This window comes from Bacillus rossius, chromosome 1 (assembly GCF_032445375.1).
Source record: "Bacillus rossius redtenbacheri isolate Brsri chromosome 1, Brsri_v3, whole genome shotgun sequence".
Lineage (NCBI taxonomy): Eukaryota > Metazoa > Arthropoda > Insecta > Phasmatodea > Bacillidae > Bacillus > Bacillus rossius.
In genome coordinates this window covers 75,283,334-75,307,115 of record NC_086330.1, presented here as the reverse complement: position 1 = coordinate 75,307,115, position 23,782 = coordinate 75,283,334, and the positions used below count along the sequence as shown (strand labels likewise).

Sequence of the window (23,782 nt, the reverse complement as noted above, 5' to 3'; positions counted from 1 at the left end):
AGCACACTGAACTGATTGGGAAATCAATTATTTTGATCAAAATACACACTCATGGAAAAAATGTATTTGATAAGCGCTGTTTTGATTAGTGCTCTATTTACCTGGAACTAATTAGGGTGTCACTTTGAGGGACAGTACATTGGTAAAATATTAATTAAAAAATAAACCAATTCTGTTTTGTAAGGTCTTCGGGTAGGTAAGAATGTAAGAGTTTCAGATGAGCGAGGAATTAGAAAAGAGGTTAATAAGAGAGGCATGAAGTTAAAAGCTTAAGCAGTGAAGAAAGGGAGCTATATGCCATCTGCTTCCAGCACAATCTCCTGCTTTCCATGCGGTGATCCACCTTCCTTTTTCCCCACTTCAGACTCTCTTTTATAAGGATGGTATTTTCACTTCAAAATTATCCTGAGAGCATGTTTGCACCATTTTATTGCTGGAATGCACTTCTGTCACATTTGTTCACACTAGCTTTTCTAAAACAAGTTTTCACCGTCTTTTAACTACTCACATACTTACATATACATACTTGGATTGCAAAATATTCCTTGCAGGAAAATGATCAAGTGTTAAAACAGCCTTTCTGTGTCTTGTGTTTTATGCAATTATTTGCTGCAACTCTGTAGCTATCAAAACTAAAATTTCTTATATTCCTTCAAAAAAATAGAATATCTGATAGTGCTGTGCTAATTAGGATGGCAGAAACAAAAAATATGTCGTAAACTTTATCTGGCAACAAAATTACATAAAATTAAATTTAAAAAAATACTACGTTGACATATAATATTCTTTGTATTCTGTATAACCGTGTAAATGTAAATTTTCTTGTTTTCAATTATACTCACTGAAGTTCTCTAATGAAATGAAAACAAAACAATAACTAAAGATATTTTGTGACTAGTGAATCAAAAATGATGATTTCCTGTTTGTTTTTTTATATTTATGAAAAAATGATACATTCTACTTAACTGAAAAATATATTTAAAAAGTATTTTTTTTATATATTTATATTACTAATGAAACTTTTTGTCAAGAGTAAAATTAAAAGCAATAATTATTTTTAATTTTACATTTGAGCTGCTGAAATGATATTTTAATAATTTTTAGTCAAATTGAGATATTGAATTCACCTTGTATTTTAGTGTCTATAATTTAAATATTCAGAGATGAATCTAATTCTCCTAAGTAGTAAGTAGTGTAAGTAGTAAAGTAAAAGGTCTTTGCTCTTTTATGTTTGGGACCACAGCCATGCCAAATGGCGATTTTGCAGGATTACTACATGTTAATATAGTTTTAATGGTAATACCAAAGAATAAATTATACAGAGTACAATAGTATTTACAATTTAAAGCAAGTTGTAATAATTTGCTATATAGAAAGAAAATATCTAGATAAGCATTGGTCTAATTCGAAAAATCATTGCAAAAATGTAACCATAAAACGTGAAATGCAAGTAGCTGGAAAAAAAGAAACATCGTAGGAAATGAAAACTAACAGCACACTAATAATGCCAGCAACACAGTATTGTCCAACGGAGCATGTGAGTGTTTTGCTTGGCACCGGACTAAAGAATCTGCGGACCAAAGAGGCCAGGTTACAGACCCTTTAAAGTGAAAAATTAAATGAAAGTTTGTTTAGGCACATAAACAATGATTCAACTATAAAACTTGAAATTTTCCTATCTTTATTATAATCGAAATTGAACATTTTGTATTTTTCATTAGTGCTAAGTTGATATCTATTGAATCTTGCACAACCCTATTAGGCTATTATCCATAAGCTCTTTAATTGTGAAAATATTACACTTGACATAGAATGATACCTTGGGCAAGATTGGTATCTTGCCACGTGTGGAAGGTGCTAGCTAAGCTTGACTGATGGAAACTGATGAATGTAAATTCAACATGAAACTCCTTCCACAACTACAGATCGAGGAAGAAACCTACCATATATACCTTATTGGTCCGAAAATAGGCCGACCTTTTTTGCCAGTTTTGTGTACCTTGAAATCTGGAGTTGGCCTATAATGGGGCACTAGCCAAAATAGTATAATTAAACACATATATTTCAAGGAGAATCACTTATGGCATAAAAATGTTATCAGATATACAATTCATTGACCTAAAATTACGCTGTACTTATGTGGAATTAGTAATTTTTCCAACTTAGAAAAATAATAAACACACTTAACCCCAATAACGTATCATATTTTAAGTTAAGTACACAGATGTGGTCACTTGTAGCACATAGCTTTTAAAAGCTCGGTCTGGTTATTTTTGAACTGTATTTAACAGGCTGCTGTAATTTTATTTGCTTGTAAAATGTGGTATTTACAGTAAACAATTAGTAAAAACAGCAATTATTTTGCCGTAAGGTTATTTACCGTATTCTCCTTCTCTCGTACATGAGTTTTGGAATAAAGAAAGCATTTTGTAAACAAACATTTTCATTGGCTGCCAGCTGCCACGCACATTATTCGTGTGCAAGAAATACCGTATTTACCAGAATATAAGACAACCTCGAATATAAGACGACCCCCAAACTACAGCCTCATGTTTTCAGGAAAAAAATTTTTTTTATTGTATTAAACACATGCCAACAAATTAGATATAAAATTGAAAAAATGAATGTTACAAAGGATTTCAACCACCACTTTTGAAATACTGTTAACAGTTTATGTACAAACAGAAATAAATACCTAAATGGCTGCTACTGTAACTGTTGGAAACTGTTATAGAGTTTCATTATGCTGATGCATCATCTTCATTGTTGTCATCTTCACTGCTGTCGACTTCAGTTTCAATTGCATCTTCTTCCCACATGACACTATCTTCACTGCCATCCAATGCATTAGAAATGCAACATTTCTTGAAGCTTTTGATGATCACTTCCGATGATATTGTGTCCCATGCAGCCTTAATCCACTGACGCAAGAATGCTATAATTGGTTTTCTGATTTTGCCTGTTGGTGTTAGAGCATGGTTGCCTGCCAAGAGCCATTCAGAGTACAGCACTTTTAGACTGTCTTTAAATGGTTTGTTGACACACACATCTAATACCTGCAGCTTTGAAGTCATGCCTCCAGGAATAATAACAAGGTCGGTGTTCATACCTTTAATACATGATTTCACCTCTGGCGTTAAATGTCCTTTGAATGCATCAACACTAACATCTTTCTTCTTTAAAAGTGCCCCAGGCCTTCTATCCCAAACTGCCTTTAACCAGTCTTTCATCAACTCACTTGTCATCCAACCTTTTTCTTGACTTCTCACTATTACCCAGAAGGCAATTTTTCTTTTGGCATAGTTTTACGGTTAAGAATGACAAAAGGGAACAATTTTCTACCATCAGCTAACACTGTAAGCATCACTGTTATCCTCATTTTCTCATTGCCACTTGTCTTCACATTAACTGTTTTAGTTCCAACAGCATCCACTGAATAATTTGAAGGCATATCAAAATATACAGGCGTTTCATCAGCATTTAAAATGTAAATAACTAGTGGTGCACCGATGCGGATACCGATGAATCGTAACCGGCGATTATGGGTACTTACCGATTAATTGTAATCGGCGATTATCTTAACGATTACTTTGCCGATTATTTACGTCCCGGCGTAATTAACTAGGTTTTTACAGTGTAATATTTTGTTACACATTTTAGGATGAAATACGGTAATATTTGTATATATTACAAAATTCATCTAACTCCGTCATATCACAATTACAGATATTTCGTTAAGTTTAATAAATCTCATTGCCTCAAACAATAAAAAAGACATTTTTCCTACACGTTTATTTACGTTTCGTCTTTTGTTTAGTGGCCTTGTACATTACCTATAGCCAGAGACGTAAAATATATGGCACGCAATCAAAATACCACAAACAGTTGCAGTGGATTCTATGACAATCGATCTTTTCGAGTCGTAGTAGCGGTTCAAAATCTGGTCCTGATACCTTCTAGTTTTTATCACTGCGTTTTACAAACTCGTTATAGGCGTCTTTGGTAACATTATCCGTTTTTTATTTGTATGACGTGAAAAGTGAAAAAGTATTTATAATTTTATATATTCAGTCAACATAAATAAAATCACATGTGCTAGTATTGGTTTTTAATCATTTTTATATAATTATAGTGAGATGGCGAGTAGGGAGAAATAAAGGGAAGTGTGGAAACATTTTTCTATAAACTCAAGTGAACAAAATAAAGCAGCATGTTTACATTGTTAAACGGTAATTTCTTGATGCAACCTTATGTGATAGTCAATAATAATGCTAGTTTTCCGCAACAAAAACTTACCCATTGTAAATTACAATTATTAGACTGTAGTTCAAGTTGTTTACAATAACAAATATAAATAGAAGTTCATTTAATTTACACTTTGCAATGACTTAATAGTGTATTTTATATATTTTTATACTGTTATTATAACTGTATTCTCGATTTTACCTAATCATGTTATTAAATTCACATGGGAATAAAAAATTTTGTGTGCATTATTACACTTAAAAATAATTTCTTCATTATAATCGGTAACTGAATTGGTATCTGCCGATTATTGCTCTCATAATCGGTAATCGAATCGGTAATTGGTAAAGTCATATCAGTGCACCACTATAAATAACATAGTGTTCGTCTAACTTAAATAATCACAGCAAAGAAGTACTGTATAACCTACATTAATGTTTTTGTACAAGAAAATAATCGATAATATGGGCGCCATCTTGTGCTTTAGAACATTCCAAAAACATCGGTCGTAACATGTGCAGCCAGTAACTACTGCACAACCTGAAAACATTCACCTAAAATAAGTATGTTTACCAAAAAATCAATGTATCTGAATATAAGGCGACCCCTTTGTTTTGAATTATAAATTATGGTAAAAAAATGTCGTCTTATATTCGGGTAAATACGGTAGTCCCTTGGTTACGTACCGTTTGTAAGTATTTTTACCATGCCGTTTTTATAACAATTGTTATATAGCATTATAGCGTTTCACCATTGATATACAATACATAGAGGCACGATTATATGGTAATGCGCGATAAAACGAAATAACACCGAAAACCGCTTGAAAACAAGAAATAAAACGAAATTGTGCGAAATATGCGATATGTCACGAAATTTCGTCTATCCTGATTATTTACGTTTTTTTTTTCCATTCTGTAAGGACAATTTCTGACAGTAACTAGCAGCCATATATATTATATGCGACGGTGATTCATTATAGATTTTAAAATGAAGTCTCGGAATTAACGTAATATTTTCTTTAAACGGTAATATTGTGTACCATAATAATTTAAGATGTTGATAACTATGAAACAATGGCCGCCGTTCACTTTCTGTAAATACAAAAATAACAAACGTCCCAAATATGTTTACGTTTTTAATCATTAAAATATTACACACTAAAGCGCATTGCCTTTACTGTTTATTTAAAATCAAGTACGAAGAGTACGAAAATAACATTAACCCTGCTTAACGTAACGATTGTAAATAATAAATAGTATATGTTTATGTCGGTATTAATTTTCTCGTACTTATGTTGGTATTCGGTATGCGTTTGTATTCGCACCTATTCTCCATTGTTTTAATCTTTCAGCACGGCAAGTTTTTGCGTATTAAGAGGTTAAATTCTTCCTATGTGATTAAAAATGTTTGATAATGCCTTAAACGAAGGTTTCTGCCAGTGACCGATCGAAAGAATTTTCCAGCGAAGGATTTTATTTCAGTGATAAAATTTTAATGTGCAAATTCTGTAATTGCAGGCTAGACTACGAGAGACGCGATACGCTTGTGAAACATGTCGCGAGTGAGAAAAATAAGCGTTTGAGGCAAAACTCATCTGTTAAACGACATCCCTGTCTAAGAGTCTTTAATGCCATTAATTTGCTGTTCAACCCAAGAAATGTGAGTAGGGTTAACATAGAAGATGCAAACCTACAGAAGTCTCTGCATAACTTGCCTTCTGTTTCCCATCTTTCCATTGATACATTCATACATGGCTATGTTGCTTTCAAAAAAATAATTGAGAATGAACTTTCATTGCCAGAAACAAGCCAAATTGATGTTGCAAAGGTACTTTGCTCCCTTAAAGGGGACTACAGTGACTTTGCTCAAGCCAGTTTAAGGGCAATCTGGTTCCCAACATCAAATGTTGATGCAGAACGTTCATTTTCCAGGTATTCACTGGTAGTTAGTGACAGAAGACAACGTCTCACTCCAGAAAATGCGGAAAATTTAACTATGATAGCATTTCAATAAAACAGTGTAACGCCCCTCGTGCCTCAAAATTGAATTATTTTAAATTAATTAAAAAGAGCCTTGGAAACTTGCTGGGTAAGAAATATAAGAAAAATAAGTTTATTGACCAGAGGTGGCAAGAGGTGGAGAACAAGACAATTTGGAACTCCCTGACACAAGCAACTGGGGAGCTGGTGGATCGTTTACGGGAAGAAGGTATATCATAAATAAATTAACACTAGACAAGTAGCTTGGTCTATAGGTTCCCTGTTTTATTTAAAAAAGGTAAATAATGAATTCCGTTTTCATTTGATTTGGCATTTAACAGTTTCCCAATTAATATATTAATTATATACTTAAGTTTTTCGAGAACGGGCCGGCCCTAGATTAGTATAACACATGTACTCAACTTTAACAATAAACAATAACATAAACAAAAATTTATTAGTATCACACCAAAATTTGATTTGTCCAATTATTACATTGATGATTAGTTTTATTGATTCTACATATTCTTGAGGAAAGCACTGTTCGCTGGTAGGCTATTCATTCGATTAATGTAGTTCGTAGCTAGAAAGTGGGGGGGGGGGGGGATGTTGATTTCACATTACCACCCGGGTCTTCAAAAAATAACGTCGGGTCGCGGAAACCTCTCTTCTAACGTGACCCGCAGTGGAGGTGCAGGACCACGAGCTGGGAGCAATTTGTCTCTCCAGCACTTCGACCCTGTCAACCAGGGTGTAGAGTTCGGAGCTCACTAGGTGTCTCGCGCCGACATCAGGATGCCGCGGACCGAGAAGTCAGGATGCGCGGACGAAACCAGAATTTTTAGAATTAAATAAGAATAAATAAAAATTTAACTACGCATGACTTTTCTAAAAACTACCTCTGCCTGGCTACTGTACAAACGGGATCACATCCCTTAAGCAAGCTGACTACATTCTCGTGCACACGAAAATCACCGTTCCCGCAAAAAGCCTCTTAGCGCAGAGGACGTAGAGGAGACGTGGTCAGTAGCCGAGGTCAGAGGGCTGAGTGCCCCGCAATCGGACAAAGCACCTAATTAAATCGGGCGGTAAGGCCCCGGGTCAAAGGAGGGGATAGGTTCGGTTCTAGGCCGAAAATTTCCGAAGGAGTCCGAGGCGGGCGTGACAACAACACGACATGCGCGCTCTCTACCGGACCGAAACGAAAGCAACGAACAATCGACTTCTCCGGGCCGCGAGAGGAAAGCATAGTGCCTTATGGTACCGCGACGCTGCTTTCTAGCGGCGTAAGGGGGAACTACTTGAGGCGGTGAGCTGACTTGCCACCAGGTGTCATGAGGGCAAGCTCTGCACGCTGGCGACCAGCCCCACGGTTACTTTTTTCTCCGCTAGATGTCGGGGATGTATCTGTCGGAACAGGGAGAAGGTTTTTTGCATCAGGTCATCGTCCCGTCCGGTCACTGCTCCTAGCTTGATTTCTCAGAACTAAAGTGTGGTGGAGAAAGAGAAAGGGGGGGCAGAAGTAGCCACTAAGGTGGGAACGCAGCTCCACTGGAGACTGCTTCGTGACGAGACATGCTATTCTCAGCAGGCCTCTACAAGGTAGCAGCTTGCTGCCCAGGAGCTGCTCAAAGCAGTTTTGGTCATGCAGGGAATTAAAATTACAAACTCGGGACGTGACTGCAGGCGAGAGAAATTTCAACCGGGCTGACCATGTCCACATTAGACAGCAAAATATCAGATTGGCCCCCTGGGAAGGGGCTTCGGTCCACTGGCACAAAGTTTAAATCAGTGGCGTACACCGGCCTAACAAAAAGTAAATCACCCCCATTAACAACCAGATAAATTAAAAAAAATAGAAACCCCAAAAAATTTTAAAATTATAGAATAAATTAAAAAAAGTGACGAAATGCCTAATTTCCGGCACAACAGTCTTAATAGTAACTTTGGAAGTGCTTAATTATGTAATTTTGTAGTGTAGGTATGTGATTGTAATTAAGTCGTGAAATTTTTAGTAGTTATTAAAAGTTTGAATTTATGAATTTGCAAATGAACATTATCTATGAATTTGCAAATGAACTTAATTGTAATTAGATCATGAGGTTTTAGTGTTTATTAATATTTGTTTTAATAAATTTGCATGTTGTACAGAAAAGCAAGAAAATTTTGCCGTGGGTATTTTCAGCAAAAAAATAAAACCATATAACACCGAAATCTTCATTTCTTTACACCGAAATTTGTTTTAAAATAACACCACAAAATCTTGACTCTAACAATACAGTTTAATGTGTCAGCAAGTATTTACTTACAATTATGTTAGCAGACGCCGTGTGTACAGTGTACAGTTGATGCCTGGCGCAACAGTTGTATTTTGGATTAGTGCGCGCACGGTTTGTTATGGCTGAGACCGGACTGAGTTTTGTAAAACACAGAACGGGAAAGCCTTTGAAAAGTGCACAGAAAACTATTGTGTTGAATGTTTTTAAAACTCTTTCAGACAAATATTCGGATTGTCGTGTGAACGATATCGCGAGTTAAACTGCGGAATTTACGGGTGTTTCGAATCATAACACTATCATATTGTTGTATTACGTTATGGTGCTATTTTATCGATTATTCAAGAAATAAACCTTGTTTGCTTTTTTTCTGCCAATTTCAAAAGTAAGTGTAATAAGATATGCAGAAACCACAAATAATGTGGAAGCTGGGCGGAAATATGGTGTTGACGAGAAGAATGTGCGTCGCTGGTGGGCTCAAGCAAATAAATTGAAAAATGCAGTTTTCCCTGATTTTGAGTGTGCTGTAGAAGGGGTCGGCCTATTTTCGGGCCAATACGGTACCCTCGTATGGGTCACACATTTTATGCTGATTTTTATTTTAATAAAATGTATTGCGACCCATTAGCAAATTTTCCATTTTGGGTAAAAAAAATTAACATTGACTATTGTAGTTGTAGTTGATTATGTGCTTAAATAACTAGCCTGTTGTTGGTTTTTGATAAATATGTCACTAGTAAATATAAATTGTTTAATTAAAATAGCTCAGCAGTGCGTGTAATGCATCATGAACTGCGCCGTTAAACTACGTCTGCCTCCTGTCGGGCGGCTACCCGGCCGGCGCCGGTGAGTGACATGGCAGTCTGTCGTGGGGCTGGAGCTCTGCAAGAGGGAGAAACTAAAAATAAACCAACCAGAGAGAGAAAGAGGGGAGGGGAGAAGAGGTGTGTGTATGTGCACGCACGTGTGTATGATTGAAGTGTGGGTGTGGCCATACAAAAGCGTTTATGGTTCTCCCTCGTTATAAATGTCAGTGAACTGGCGTTTCTATCTTGACAGGTTTTCGAGACAACTGTGTAAAAACATTGTTCTTGCGTGAGATTTCCTATGCTTTCTACTGCAACATTTCACTCATGAAAAAACTGCTGTAAAGGGGGTGTTTGTGTTTATTGAAGAAACTGACAAAAATTGACAAGGAAATTTTCTGCAGTCTTTTCTCTCTTGTGGAAGGCTACAGGCAATAAAAAATAGACGGTTAAGGGAAACACTTTTCCTTTGTATTTTTTGTTAGATAGTGCTAAGGTGATGAATAAGGGGAGGGGGGAGGGCCATAAAGGATGAAGAGGGGAAGACGAAGGACATCAGTGCCGTGTTTCTTATGCGGCAATAAGCTGAGACGCTGTATTCTACTGTATTCTACTGTACACTTGTATTCTACTGAAGACAGCTGCAGTGTGCTTGCTACCCACATTCAAGGACGACCTTTACAGTGAAAATATTAACCCCCCCCCCCTCCCAAAATTACAGGTGCGACCAATACGAAGGGGCGACCCTTTTGCGAGTAAATACTGTACTGGGACTCAAGTGTGGACAGTATTATGCTAGCAAGTGTCAACAAATACCTTGTGAATCAATTTCACAACTTTTATAGAACCTTCTAATAAATTTTTTTTTTACTAATTTTTCACATCACACAGTCATTTTTATATACATGTAAAATTAAGTTTAGCACGTAATAGATATAATATTTGCACAAACCTGCAGACTTTTTGAGTTACAAAACTGAATCATTTACGCAGATAATTTCTACGTGATTTAAGGAAACAGTTACTAACCATTTATACTTAATGTGCGACTATTAACTGAAGTGAGGCATTAGTAAATCAAATTCAGGTAAGTTAAGAGTGTTCGAAATTAATGAAATTAAAGTTTTGTGACTTCCAGCTCCGTTACTGTTTATTTAGGGACTTTTTTACAAGACTTTTATGATCAGTCCTTCAGTTTTGCTACTTTACTGTGACTGTTGACACACGGTATAATCAGATAGAAATTTAGCAAGTGTACAAGCCACACTCACCCTCACTCAAATCAGAATCCTCGGAGCTGTTCAACCGCCTGCGTCTTCGCCGCCGCCAGCTGTGGGGCTTAGCCTTGGACTTGGCAATGCTCTTGTCCTGGTTGCAGTCAGTGGCCTCGGGTCCTGTCATGTCTTGGGAAGCCTCGCACTCCACCACCAGGGTCGCCACCTCTGCCTCTCCCTCCACGCCATTCACCTCGGGAGTGGGCGCAGCGGGAGGTATGGGCGGTAGAGGGATTATGAATGCAGATTCCTGGATGTCATCTATCACTTTCTCCACAAGATAGTTGAATATGGCCGTAAGGAACGCAATTGCCACAGAAACTTGCTGAGATCCTGAAAAACACACACGATACTACCCGTTGCACGAGTGATGACAAGCCAGCAAATTTAATATGCAAGACATTGCTGTTTTTGGGCAACCCTGTATTTGCATTTTTGGTATTTATTAGACCTGCGCATGTTTTTGAATTTTCGAATAATTAACTAATCACATTCAACTCAACCTCCAATACTAACACTTTGAAATAACAAATATTCGTTTGCTTACGAATACTTGACAGCATACCTTGAGAGTTTTGTCCTATACCAATGTTCCATGCTGACATTACGTCATTTGTGGAATCTGAATATCCTTTATTGATGTTTAATGGGACTTCATAATCAAAAACATAAACAATAATTGAAATTTTAAACATGTAGCAAGTATTTAAAGTTTTTTTCTGCTTTTTTTTCCACTAAAAAGTAACAGAAAAAATTGTGTAAAAATTTCAAAACACTGCATATTTGTCAATACAAACTTAAAAAGAAAACATTTGTATTCTTTTCATCACACACACCAGTAGTGAGAAAAAAAAAAGTCTCAACTATGGACTTCAACACCACAAAACATGGAAATTCCATTGAGATGAGCATTAAAAGAAGTACCATGTTTTATCGCATGATTGTCGCACATTTTATACTAAAAACCAGTTTGAAAAGTAGGAGTGTGACTTTTATGAGAAAATTTTTTTTGTTAGGTAAAGTTATTCATAAAAACAAAACCCATTCATGGAAAGTACGTTTATTTAAAAAGTAGAGCATACAAAAGCACTCTAAACAATTTAAATTAATAAGTCATGCAACAAAAACCTTTCTTCAACTTTAAATAGAAAAACATAATGTGTGACCCGAAAGCGAGCCTGAACTAACACATAGCTATCGTTGTAGTACACACAACGAAAGAGTGCGGGCCATCAAATGTAGTTAACTCAGAACTCGACAGAGCGCGCACGTTCATGCAATCGGAGAGACATCAATATTTGACTACATGTGCCCACTCTATATGGGAAGCAACATAAACAAACATGAACGGTGCCAACTAGCGCTGGCTACATTTTTATAAGCGGTACACCGCTGCGACGCAGACACATACAGATAAAGGCTATAATTAGGGATGGGGCGACCGAATCCAATATCCGCCGAATCCTAGAGATTCGAAGCTTCGGCAGGTCTAATATAGGATTCGTCAAAGGATTCAGTTTTTTACTATTTACTAAAAAAAAATTCAGTAAAACTCGCTTACGAGGTCCCGCATGGTAGGTTTTTCCGTATAAAGCGTTTAAATTGCCCGAGATCTCATCATTTACGCTATTAAATGTGTTATATAAAGTCCGTTAAAATTTTTTTTGAAACTTCCTGTCTCAAATAATGGTCTCACATAAATATGAAGAAAAGACAAATGAACAACAACATAAGAAGAAATATGGATGATGTACCATAACTAGGGCCCCCTGAAAGTGGTAAATAAAATTTTCAGATTTCGTCATTAAAAATTACCAAAAGCGGTGTTAAAATTCACTTTTAAAACACAAAAGCGGTGCTAAAATTCACTTAAAAACACAAAAGCGGTGCTAAAAACTAAAAAAAAAAAAAAGTGTGTGTTACTGTAAATATATCTGAAATTATTTAAGTTAAATAATTTTACTTGAACCTACTCATTACTGAATACCCTAAACAAATAGGTTACATATATTTATATGACAATACTTTTGATTTAGACACTGATTATTAGTTTGTTCCCATAAACTAATCTGGAAAACTATTAATTCCTTTAACAAAATCGAGGACGCATCACAACTCCGAAATGCCAAATTGATCACAACGACGACAGCTAGAAAACTGCTGTGTACCACAACGCCGAAAATGTCATTACAGGGCTGCCACAAAGGTTGGGTTAGGTTAGGATAGACTAGGTTAGTTTAGGTTAGGTTAGGTAAGGTAAGGTAAGGTAAGGTAAGGTAAGGTAAGGTGAGGTAAGGTGAGGTTTGATTGTGGTATTTCGGCGTTAAGGTACATTAGAAACGCACACAAATTCATTCAGTTGTTATTTCGGCGTTGTGGTCAATTTTGACATTCGGCGTTATGGTATTTCGGCTTTGTGGTCAATTTTGACATTCAGCGTTATGGTATTTCGGCTTTGTGGTCAATTTTGACATTCGGCGTTATAGTATTTCCGCGTTGTGGTAACGACCCAACAAAATCTATAAAAACTGTTGGCCAACTAATCATCATCGTCACACCATTCGAAAATTAATGTTTGTTTACATTTTTCCGCTTTTTGGTGCGATTTAAAATGCTTGTGCCTGGTTCGCCCGATAATCTGCTTGATACTATGACGCTGTTCCAACTATATGCCTGCGCCCCCGGCTGACGTGGTATGGCCACTCACGTAAGGCTGTTCCAAACACCGTTCGCCCAATCATCTGCTTGCTTTTGTATTTATCCGGTGTCGCTGTTCTAAGCTGACATCAGTGCCCCAAGCGGTGTGTGTACACTTTAAAACTTCGCCTGTTTGTCTTATCTATCCAAACATTATGCCGGAAAGGAAAATAAACGCCGTAGTTTTGCGTATTTTTACAGTATATTTTTGGGTTTAACATTATAACGTGAGCGTGTGTAAGCTTTTGTTTGCTTTAGTTCATTTATGATTAATGTTTGGCGGCCATGTTGCGGTGTTTGTTTACCATTGACGAGACAAGTCTTTAACCAGTATTTAAATTTCGCGTAAAAACACTGCGATTTCGCGTTTTAATACAAAATTTCGTGTAAAAACGCTGTGTTATGGCGATTTCGCGTAAAAACTGTATTTAACAGAGATTTCGCGTTTATCGTCGTTTAATCGCGATCGCGAAAAGAACAGGCCCCTAACCATAACTACAGTACAAACCCAATAGTTATTTTAAGATAATTACCATAAAAAGAACAGGATTATTTGTAGAATACCATAATTACTACAGAAGCATGATAGCTACCATATTTGCACTATAGTTACCGTAACAACCGAGATGTATATTTACCGTAATAGTAATGTATTATTTATTTATGACATATTAAATTAAAGAACATTGTTGAAAAAAAAAGGATGTTAAACTTTGATATGTACTGTTGGCACATGTTGCTAAGAAATAATGCGATCTGAAAGAATGCTGTACTACGACGAAAAGTGAAAATGGTACTCGTGGATTTTTAGGTTATGGCAGTCTCTTTTGTTTTTCAGTAATATCGGCCGAAAATTAACAAGCGTACTGTATCGGAAGTCGGCAGAAATGCAGATTCAACTAAATATTGGCAAAATCGGCTTCTTCAGTACAGCTCTACATTTGATGACATGAGTAAACAGATTTCAGACTTCAGGATATTGAAAAAGACTTTATGTAATTTCCATGTAGGTTTATTGTGTGTATGTTTTTTTTGCAAGTGTAAATTGAATTAAGTAAAAAGCTTTTATTTTTATTACTTTCAATTGATTAAACTTTAATGACCAGTTACAGATATTTAATTATGACACTAATTTTGAGGTTAAGCAATTTTACTAAAGCATTCCAGCCACGAACAGAATTTAATACTCTGTGACAATCTCTCTCAGAATTATTGTGCTGAAAAGTGGAAATGTTGAAACAATGTGAATGTACTTTTCAAACAACATGATTTTTGGTGCTAAGTTGCCTAAGTTTGTTAAAGCTCAGTAAGGACTCCAGAAAAATTGACAAAGATGAAATTTTTCCAAAGATATGTTACACTTACACAAACATATACTTGGTTATGTTAGTTGGATGATATCAGTTACTAATGAACCAATGGAAACAGGTAAGATTCAATGGAAAAAAAGGTTATTTTTTTTCTAGCAGTGCAAAATGTAAACACACAATGTAAATAGTTACCCAAAATTAATAAGCCCACTTCATTTTAATACTTTATTCAAACATTGTACTAAGTTTAAGATAAAAATAATTTCCCAAAAGTGTAACTCTACCAAAAAAGCTCGAGCTCGGCTCAAAGTAAAATTCTTAGGCTCGCAGACCTCTAGTTATTTATAGAAAAAATCCTAACCGCTAATCTGTACTAAAACTGAAATTTCTCAAGAAAATATTTTTGTCTTTATATACACTTATACCAGAAATGTATCAAACTACATGTGATAAAGTCAAGGGACTTTTAGTGCAAGCAGAATACATCTCACTTACATTAGATATGTGGACATCATCTGTTAAAAGATTCGGGTTTGGGTTCGAGATTCGGCAATTCCAGTCTAGGATTTGAGTTAGGATTCGGATTCGAGGAAATCAGGATTCGCCCCATCCCTAGCTATAATGTTTAATAAAAACGGGTTTAAAAAAAATTTAAACATCAGACAAATTTTTTATTTCCGTTAATTAAATAAATGGTAATGTCCGAATAAATATTAGATTTCTACTTTAAAATACATTGTTTTATACAGAAAAAATACCTACACAAAGCACTTGGAATGTAATAGCGGGACCAAAAACATAATGCAAAGTTTATATGAGAGGTTTTTTTAATCCACATTTTGACGCCCTAAAATATAGGTGCGACGATTATGCGATAGAACAAGCTAACCGTCATGGTTTCAACAGCATGTAAATCAATAGTCACAAACGATTGAACACCATGTGATACAGTAGCAGCTTACTTGCTGTCTATGACGAAAGAGACATTGCAACTATAAAATATATAAAAAAACGTAAATAAGGGTTTAAGATTCCAGATGAAATTAGCAGAAATTGTGTTTATAATATTGCTGAACTAAAATAAATTTACCTGGCTACCATAAACAATGAAAACTTGTGAATAACTATGGTTTAAATATGATCTTATTCAATCGCTAATTTAGGAATACAGTATTTAAAAAAAAAGATTCAAGTTTTTCAGAAAATTAATGCCAATGGATTTCGCAGCATTTTGAACTTAGCTGACATTTTCTGGATAAATATGTAGAGCAGCAGGTTGTGGAAAATAGGGCAAATACGAACTGACATGAAAACTAGGTTGGTTGGGTTAGATTAAGTTAAGTTAGCTGCATAATTGGGGGAAAAAAAAAATCATTATTTAAGTATTTTAATAAACATTTTCAATGTAATTATTGTAGTATGATTTCACAGAAAATACAATCAAATATTTCGGTCTCCAAAAATGTAAAATATAGGGTATTAACTATTGTATCGTTTTGTCACACACTCAAGCACCTGCACGCTCTCTATCTACCACAAACACACTCACTCTCACACAGGAGAGTGGAAGAGAGAGAAAGAAATATGAAAGAGAGAGAGTGAGGGAGGGGGAGATACAGTTACAGTTTAATTATTTCATTAACAGGAATACTGTGTAAATTCTCTTTCACAGACGTTTTTAATTGTCTGTTCTGTCGCCGCTGTGAAGTATGTATGAAAATGTAGCCAGGGCTGAATGTCATCACATTTGGTTAGGTTAACGTCTGTATAGAGTGCACGCCAGTAGTCGAGTATTGATATTGATAGCTCGCCGATTGCATTCAGCACGTACTCTCTGTCTCCTGTAGAGTACACTATATTTGATAGCCAGCACTAGTTCGTGGTTAGTGAGTACTATGACAAAGGTTATTGGTAAACTACGGTAGTATCGTCTTGCATTGGGTTATGGTTTTTGTTGTTAGTTTCTTTTAAGTTAATGCAAAATAATATTTTAGATGTGTGAATCATCTTTCGTATATGTTTTAAACACATCAATTTTTTGTACATTTTCATTCAACTTCATAACGTTATAATACAAGTAAGAATTAATTTATTCAATAATAAATTTAAAATTTTTTTCTTTTTTTAATGTGATGTGTTTTGGGCACAACTTGAATGTTAATGGTATATTATCAGACTTTTATAAATTAAATTTTTTTAATGTAACGTAAAGGAATAAATACAGGAAATGAGGTACATATGTATTAGATGAGTTTAAGTATTTTCCCTCAATTTAACCTTTTAACTTTGTACCCCCTGAAGTGTGAATAAGGATAAAATGGCAGGACTGAAACATTTGTGCACATATGAGGGGAAATTGTATAGTATGGGAATGTCTAAAAGTGTATATGAATATTTACATAATGAAAAGACATGGAAGACAGAGAAGTGAACTGACCCCCCGCCTGGAGCCTGCAGATGCACATCAGCATCATGACGACCATCCGGAACAGCACGGTGTCACTGACATGGTCTGGGGCCAGGTCCTGGGAGTCGCAGTATGCCAGGGTGTGCTCCAGCAGCTCCTCCCCCTCTTTCACGTCTGCATCGCATGGCGCCAGCTTCTCGTACGACAGGCAGTGCTGCAGGTCCCGCATGGTCTGGTGGCACAGCTGCTGACACGGGAGAGCGAAGCAATGTAGCACCTACAACGGATCTGTTAATACATACTCTAAACATATTCCATAGTCGTCAATAATCTGAAATTGGGTCCACCATTTCAAAACAAATATATACTTTTCAAAATTATTCCTTACACCATGGGATTCATACACTAAAATTTAAATGACAAATTCTACCGTGTACTACACCACAAAGTTTCATAGATAAATATGGATTTGATTTTCGCAACATGTGTAGCTTGTCTGTGTAACGATCTGTGATTATGATTAAAATGTATTATAAACAATCCTTGAGTAATTACAGAAATTTGAGAAAATAATTTTACATTCCTGGTGTTTATGTTAATGTACCATTAGCAGTATATTAAAGTTATTCTGCTAAAGATTAACATATAAGGCTGATAAGGGGAAGCATTTAGAAATGCAAGGCAGGAAATTATTCCAGCTTATCAACCAGGCCCTGGCAAGTCTTGTCTATCCAATAGTACTTCTGTTGACCTTTTCACCCCTCTATTATCTGTTCCGTAAATATTAGATAAGGACTTGTCTTTTGCCAGATTTATTAAAAGAGCAGACTGCACACCGATTCAGAGCCTTGCGCACCGCACTAGAAACAGTTGCATTTCATGTTCACAAACAGTTACAATCCCTAAGCATAATTAAAATAGGGGTCCTAGACTCTTAATACTGTTTAGCTATTTCAAAAACACAACTTTCCACATCTTGTACACTTATTAACATGCCGCAAAACCATTAACTGAAAATATCATAAATTTGAAAGACACACACATTACATTAACTAGAAAATGTAAAGAACTTAACGTCGACAGATACACACTTTTCTATATAAACTTGTAGAGCATTTCGGTACCACTAATATGATGTTAGGTATTTCATAATAACTAACGCCATCTATAATTTGTTTGTGAATGGATGAAGAAGTGCTGGTGTTTATTGCCACTCTTTACTCTGTAGACACTGCAAAAAAAACATGACGACACCTGGCTCTCTGAACCCTGTTGCGAGTGATTCCCTGTCGTGACGAGAGCGCCGGCCAACCTAAAACTCAGGGAGTAAACGGGTTCTCACCTTGTGGCTTACAACAGGGGGCCAGGACAACAGCGACTCCTCGAGCTGTCGGCCACTCAAGACGCCATTTAGGATTTAGGATGAATGTATGTCCGTAGTTCGGTCTATGTCATAACGGCGAACCACTCACGAATCTCTAGCGGCGAAGCGCGGATGATAGGCGAGCTACGACTGACTCCCACGCACCGGCGCACGGCGAGCGGGAAGCAGGGGAGGGAGACGCATGAGATGTGTGAGAGAGAGTATATGGTCCGGGTCACATTACACTGTCGTTCGTCACACCAGCCGCCGCGCTCGGGTGCGCTCACTGTTCGAAGCACCACTCAAAGCACTTTGTTACACTCATGCCAGGACCAGACGGCTATGGGCAACAGCGGGCCTAGGGACCAGGATAGACACGACAGCTGTCATCAAACAAAACAGTCTATATGGCATCCCGTGTATTACCACTTTGTATTGTAAAAATTTTTTTACATGTTTCAAAATATATCAACATTTTTTGCAGAAAAAGTTAACTTCGCAAAATATCGCAATTCCATCATATTAGATGGAATATTATGGTTTTCACACAGTACAGTACAGCAAATTTCATTAAAACAAAATTAAGTATATTAATTTCTAAGCTCTACCAAGTAAGGTTATTTGCATTACACATCATGCATAACGCATAAGTGATTTTTTTTAAATTTAGCGATTTCATCATTACCAAAATCAGACTAACCTTAACAATTACAATGTAATAAAGGATGGACGGTACAAATATCTGAGAAAAATGTAATAATTATAATAAAAAAAAGTGAAATTCCAACTACAATAATACTGATGCCATTGATTTGATTCATTTTAGGTTGGGGAAAAAAAGCTTTTAAATTTTATTTTTTCAAACTGATGGTAGTACTCATGTCTTTTTGAAGGTAATAATCTAGATTTTTGCTTTTTTTTCCCTTCTTAAATTCTCTATGTGTGGTACAGTAGAAAATCACCAAATTGTTTTTCTACATCCTTCGCCACATTATTATTATCGCAGGACCTCTATTGACATGCTGCTGCAAAGTTGGTCTGTTTAACAATTTACAACTTTGGGGTTGTAATTACTATTTGAGGTGTTTCTGCCTTGTTTTGGACCCTGAGGTGCATACGACACATTTTCTGACACAATCACAAAGAACAGGTAGATAATTGTAAATCTTAGAAAAATCTAAAACTTAAAATTTCCATTTTGAGCAACATGTCTTAACATAAAATTAAAAATAGGTATTCTGGAGTGTAAACAAGCACACCAAAATAAGAAATAAAAATCCATAGCATGCTTTCCTTTCCTTTAGCTAACATAGCAAAAACTCGTAGGTACTTGTTTTACTCAGAATTGCAGGCAGTTATAAGCAATGAAACACACACTGCACCATATTTTATTTATAGGTTGGTTATTCTACAACCAAATATTCTGATTACATTTTTTCCAGCTTGATGGAGGAAAAAAAGCACACACAGAAACTGATTTTACTGCTATATATTAAATAAAGGTCAAGACACATGGTAAAGCACTGTAATAAAATATTTAAACACTATTTTATTGACAGTCAAGTATATTTACCATATTGTGCTTAATTTTTGTTTTAAGTCTACTTGAAATTTTCTTGCAGCGCAATTTCAGGCTGACCCCTGTTTTCGTGAGCAGTTTTTGTAAATAAAAACCTCTGTCTTTATTCGGGTTTATACAGTAGTTTGGTTAATAGAATCCTCGTTTTTGCAAACAAAATCATAGTTATTGAAGTTTGTATTATTTAAGTTTGACTGTAGCAACAACAAGAGATGCTACAGATCAGCTGGCCCAGGGCTCTGACCTGGTGCACATCAGCGGTGGCCGGTCGGCAGAAGAACCACAGCTCCTGTAGCTCGAGGAACTGGGCCAGCAGCAGGCGGACGTGGTCGTGTTGGGGCGGAAGCTTGCCTTCGTCCCATTGGCTCTGCCGGTGCAGCCACTGTGCGTTCCTCTCCAGTAGCCGTGTCAGGTTGCCCTCTGCACCCTCGAATGACTGCGCGCACATCAGGCTGCCCCCGACACACTCTCATTACTACAGCTGAACAACTGCTTGGATGAAGACGTATCTTGGTGGATGCTCAAACAGACACTTTATCGTACCTGGACAGTACGACACACACTGAAATGCATGGTGAATGTCGGTTAGAGAAACCAAAAAGATGCGCCTTCACCCTGGAAGCCAATGACAGTGCCATCTCACTTAGCCCTTTATCCCTTCTGCTGCCTATACTGTACAACAACCCCTCCACTTCGAGCTCACTAGGACGCAAAGGGCACAGCAATGAGTGATGAAGCGCTGGAAAGCATCTATGGGCCAAATGGTTAATACCTCAAGAAAACCCAATGGCCCAAGGCAACATCAGCCATGTTTCCCACTAGTCGAAAATTGGTTATTACTTATTACCCTACCTGCAAAGAACTAGCACCATTTACTCCATGGCCTCATGCCATCTATTCTTATGCACATAATACAAACACTGTGACACACATTGTTCTATACATTTTTTGTAAACATACATACAGTGAAACTCTGTTAATACGTTTTTCAAGTAACTGTCTAAAAAATATTTTTAGCTGGGAAAAATTCTTAGAAGGGAAAAGGGAAATTTCTTCTCTTTCATAGTTTACTAACAGTATAATTGAACAAATTTACATGTTAACAATTTCTTATTGAAAGCAACTAATTCTAACTTGCATATACTATGTAAGTTGAATAATAAATGTCTGTACAATAATATATATCATATTCTAAATTAAATTTCTCAAAAAAGTGATCCAGTGATAGACACTTGTATTGTGGAGAGTTGCATGTTGTGTGATTAATTTTTTTTTGATAAGTCTGCACACCAGTCTTTGTGGTAATACTGCTTTAGTACCTTGATCACACACTGATCCATGGGTTGCAGCACTGATGTGGAATTAGCAGGAAAAAATGGTATTTTCACATTCCTCAAGTTTGATACATTCTTTGGATGGGCAGGGCAATGATCCATAAACACAATAAATAATCTTTCTGTTCTTTACTCCCACTTTGGCATCTAGAGAGTGCAAATGTACAAAGATGCCACAAGTCATCCATACTGTTTTGTTAATTGTGTAACTACATGGTAAAATTTCACATTTTTAAAACATCATGGATTTTTAGCCCCGAATTAAAAAAGTGGAAGCTTTTTGGACCCATCCATGTTGTCTTCCACAAGAACTATCAGCCTCTTCTTGCTTTGTTCACCCCCATGGCAAAGGCAGCATTTAGAAAAAGAGGATAAACTCATAAACTCATATAGAATTTGACGTAATAATACTTTCCATTCATCTATTGATTCTCACTTGCACTCTCAGATTCTCCACTCATTGCCCAGTACGCAATGCCAGTCCTATTCTTTAATTGGTCAAGCCAACATTTGATGCTTTGAATTCAACATAAAGTGTCAAAGCAATCTTTCCTGCTTTTTCTTTTAAAATCAAACTACTCAATGGAATGTTTTGTGCCAGCTGCTGTTTAAAGTTTAAACCATTCAGGCAATGGTTTTTCAATCTCTTAATATTTTCCACTCTTCCTTTCCTTACATGTTGATGAAATATTGCCGGTCTCTGAACGTATTTTATCTTGATTGGCATAATGGTATTGTGTTGGTGATATTCCCAGATCTTTAGCGATCCCCACACAAGGAACCTTGGGGTTAGGATTATAATGTCCAGCTTTTCTTTTAATGAAAAATGCTTTGAGTTTAATCGCAATCTTAGTTAACGCCATTATTATTGAACAAAAACCATATTTTGTATCACTTTTAAATAAACAAAAAATGCAATAGTGCAAGATGGCACAAACGTAATGAGCAGTAAAATAATACTACTCAGCAAAAGACAAGAGTGTGTGTGGTGCAGCAATCTGCGAGTTACCCATCTTGATAGTTAACTACACGTGTGCACTCTATACGGTCATCAACTTAACCACACACATGCCAACCACCGCTTCACAGCGGCGAGCTATTGATACAAATATTCGACCTCCTGCAAACACTCTGTACAGGCATCAACCTAACTAGCATGATCTCAACCAGTGCTGGCTTCATTTTAATATGCACTGCACAGCAGCAGATATGGAACAAATTGAGTTTGTAATGTTTGAAAAGTGTCCAAAAGAGAATTTATATGTCAAACAATTATGTATTTTTGTTAATTAAATAAGAAAAATGCATTTAAAATTTTAAAAAAAATTGTTTTATATGGGAAACTAATATTACAAGGAACTTATTGCATTGAAAATAATAACCCACATTTATTGAGAAAATGATGGGGCCGAAACATTAGATCACATGAGATGGGAAATCATATTGTGCAGGAAAGTTTTAACCAAGTTTCACTGTATATATAACATGTACATAAACTTAATTTTTAGCAACTTAAACTAAATTTATTGAGCCCCACTTAACGATCATAAGAAAAATAATAATTTTATTCATTTGACTCTTTAACTGTATGTATTTGTAGATTAATTAAATATCTTATCATTGAATATTTACAGTAAGAAATTTGCTTATGTTTTAAAATGTGCCAGCAACTTTTAATTCAAAGATCGTAATTTAAAATCTTTATTCTCAGCTTGCCTTCTACCGATATTCTTGTAGTGTCATGCCAATGAGTTGTAAGAAGTGCTGAGAGAAGTTACAAACTTTTTGGGAAAATTTCAAGGATTTCCTGGTGTTCAGATCATAGGTATATTGGTTTAACATTTTATGGTAAATTGCACCTATCATAGTTATTGAAGTAGGGTCCAATCATTTCGGCTTCTGAAAAGTGCCCTTTTTTGTTACTGATATTCGACCACTGCGTTAGCACTCCATAATTAACCCACGAATCTTCCCAATGTGCTACTCTTGAAGTAGCACCTAGAATCATATTACAACCTTCATCTCAACCAATAAAGCTAGTACAATTTAAGGGGTGATAAGTAAACGGTTCCTGATTTCCTCTGAAGGAAGAAAATAGTTCTACGTTCATAATGGTAATGCATACTACCTTTCACCCCAGTCCCTTCGCTTTAGTGATGATTGACATCACACAGTTCACTTATACATAATATACTCCACAAGCAGCAGCATACAGCCACACACCATCTCATGTAGTGATAAGCAGCATCGAGTGACCACGTCCTGGAACCAGCTATAGTCCCCAACTGGTTGTGTGGCATCCCAACATCACATTTCATATTGAGGGCCTGCAAAATATAATGAACACTGATTGAAAAGTGTAACATAAAAAAAAAAAAATCTGAACATATATTTTGAATAGTTAAGTCTAGTCTATCGCTTGTGCTCTCTTTGTTCAGTAATGTTTGTTAATTTTTTTTTCCTGCATGCCAAATTGCATTTGCGAAAAAAAAAAAAAAAAAAGGGGGGG

At 36.2% G+C, this 23,782-nt stretch overlaps 1 protein-coding gene across 1 annotated transcript in view; it reads right to left on the bottom strand.

Annotated features, from left to right (window-relative positions):
- LOC134537989 (nonsense-mediated mRNA decay factor SMG5) overlaps window positions 1-23,782 on the bottom strand; it is a 74,951-nt gene that overhangs the window by 34,719 nt on the left and 16,450 nt on the right. Inside the window, exons 5-8 of the mRNA XM_063379004.1 lie at window positions 23,497-23,600; window positions 20,184-20,391; window positions 17,028-17,241; window positions 10,581-10,916 (exon numbers count right to left, since the gene is read on the bottom strand). Coding sequence (XP_063235074.1) covers window positions 10,581-10,916; window positions 17,028-17,241; window positions 20,184-20,391; window positions 23,497-23,600 — 862 coding nt within the window. The remainder of the gene's footprint in view (window positions 1-10,580; window positions 10,917-17,027; window positions 17,242-20,183; window positions 20,392-23,496; window positions 23,601-23,782) is intronic.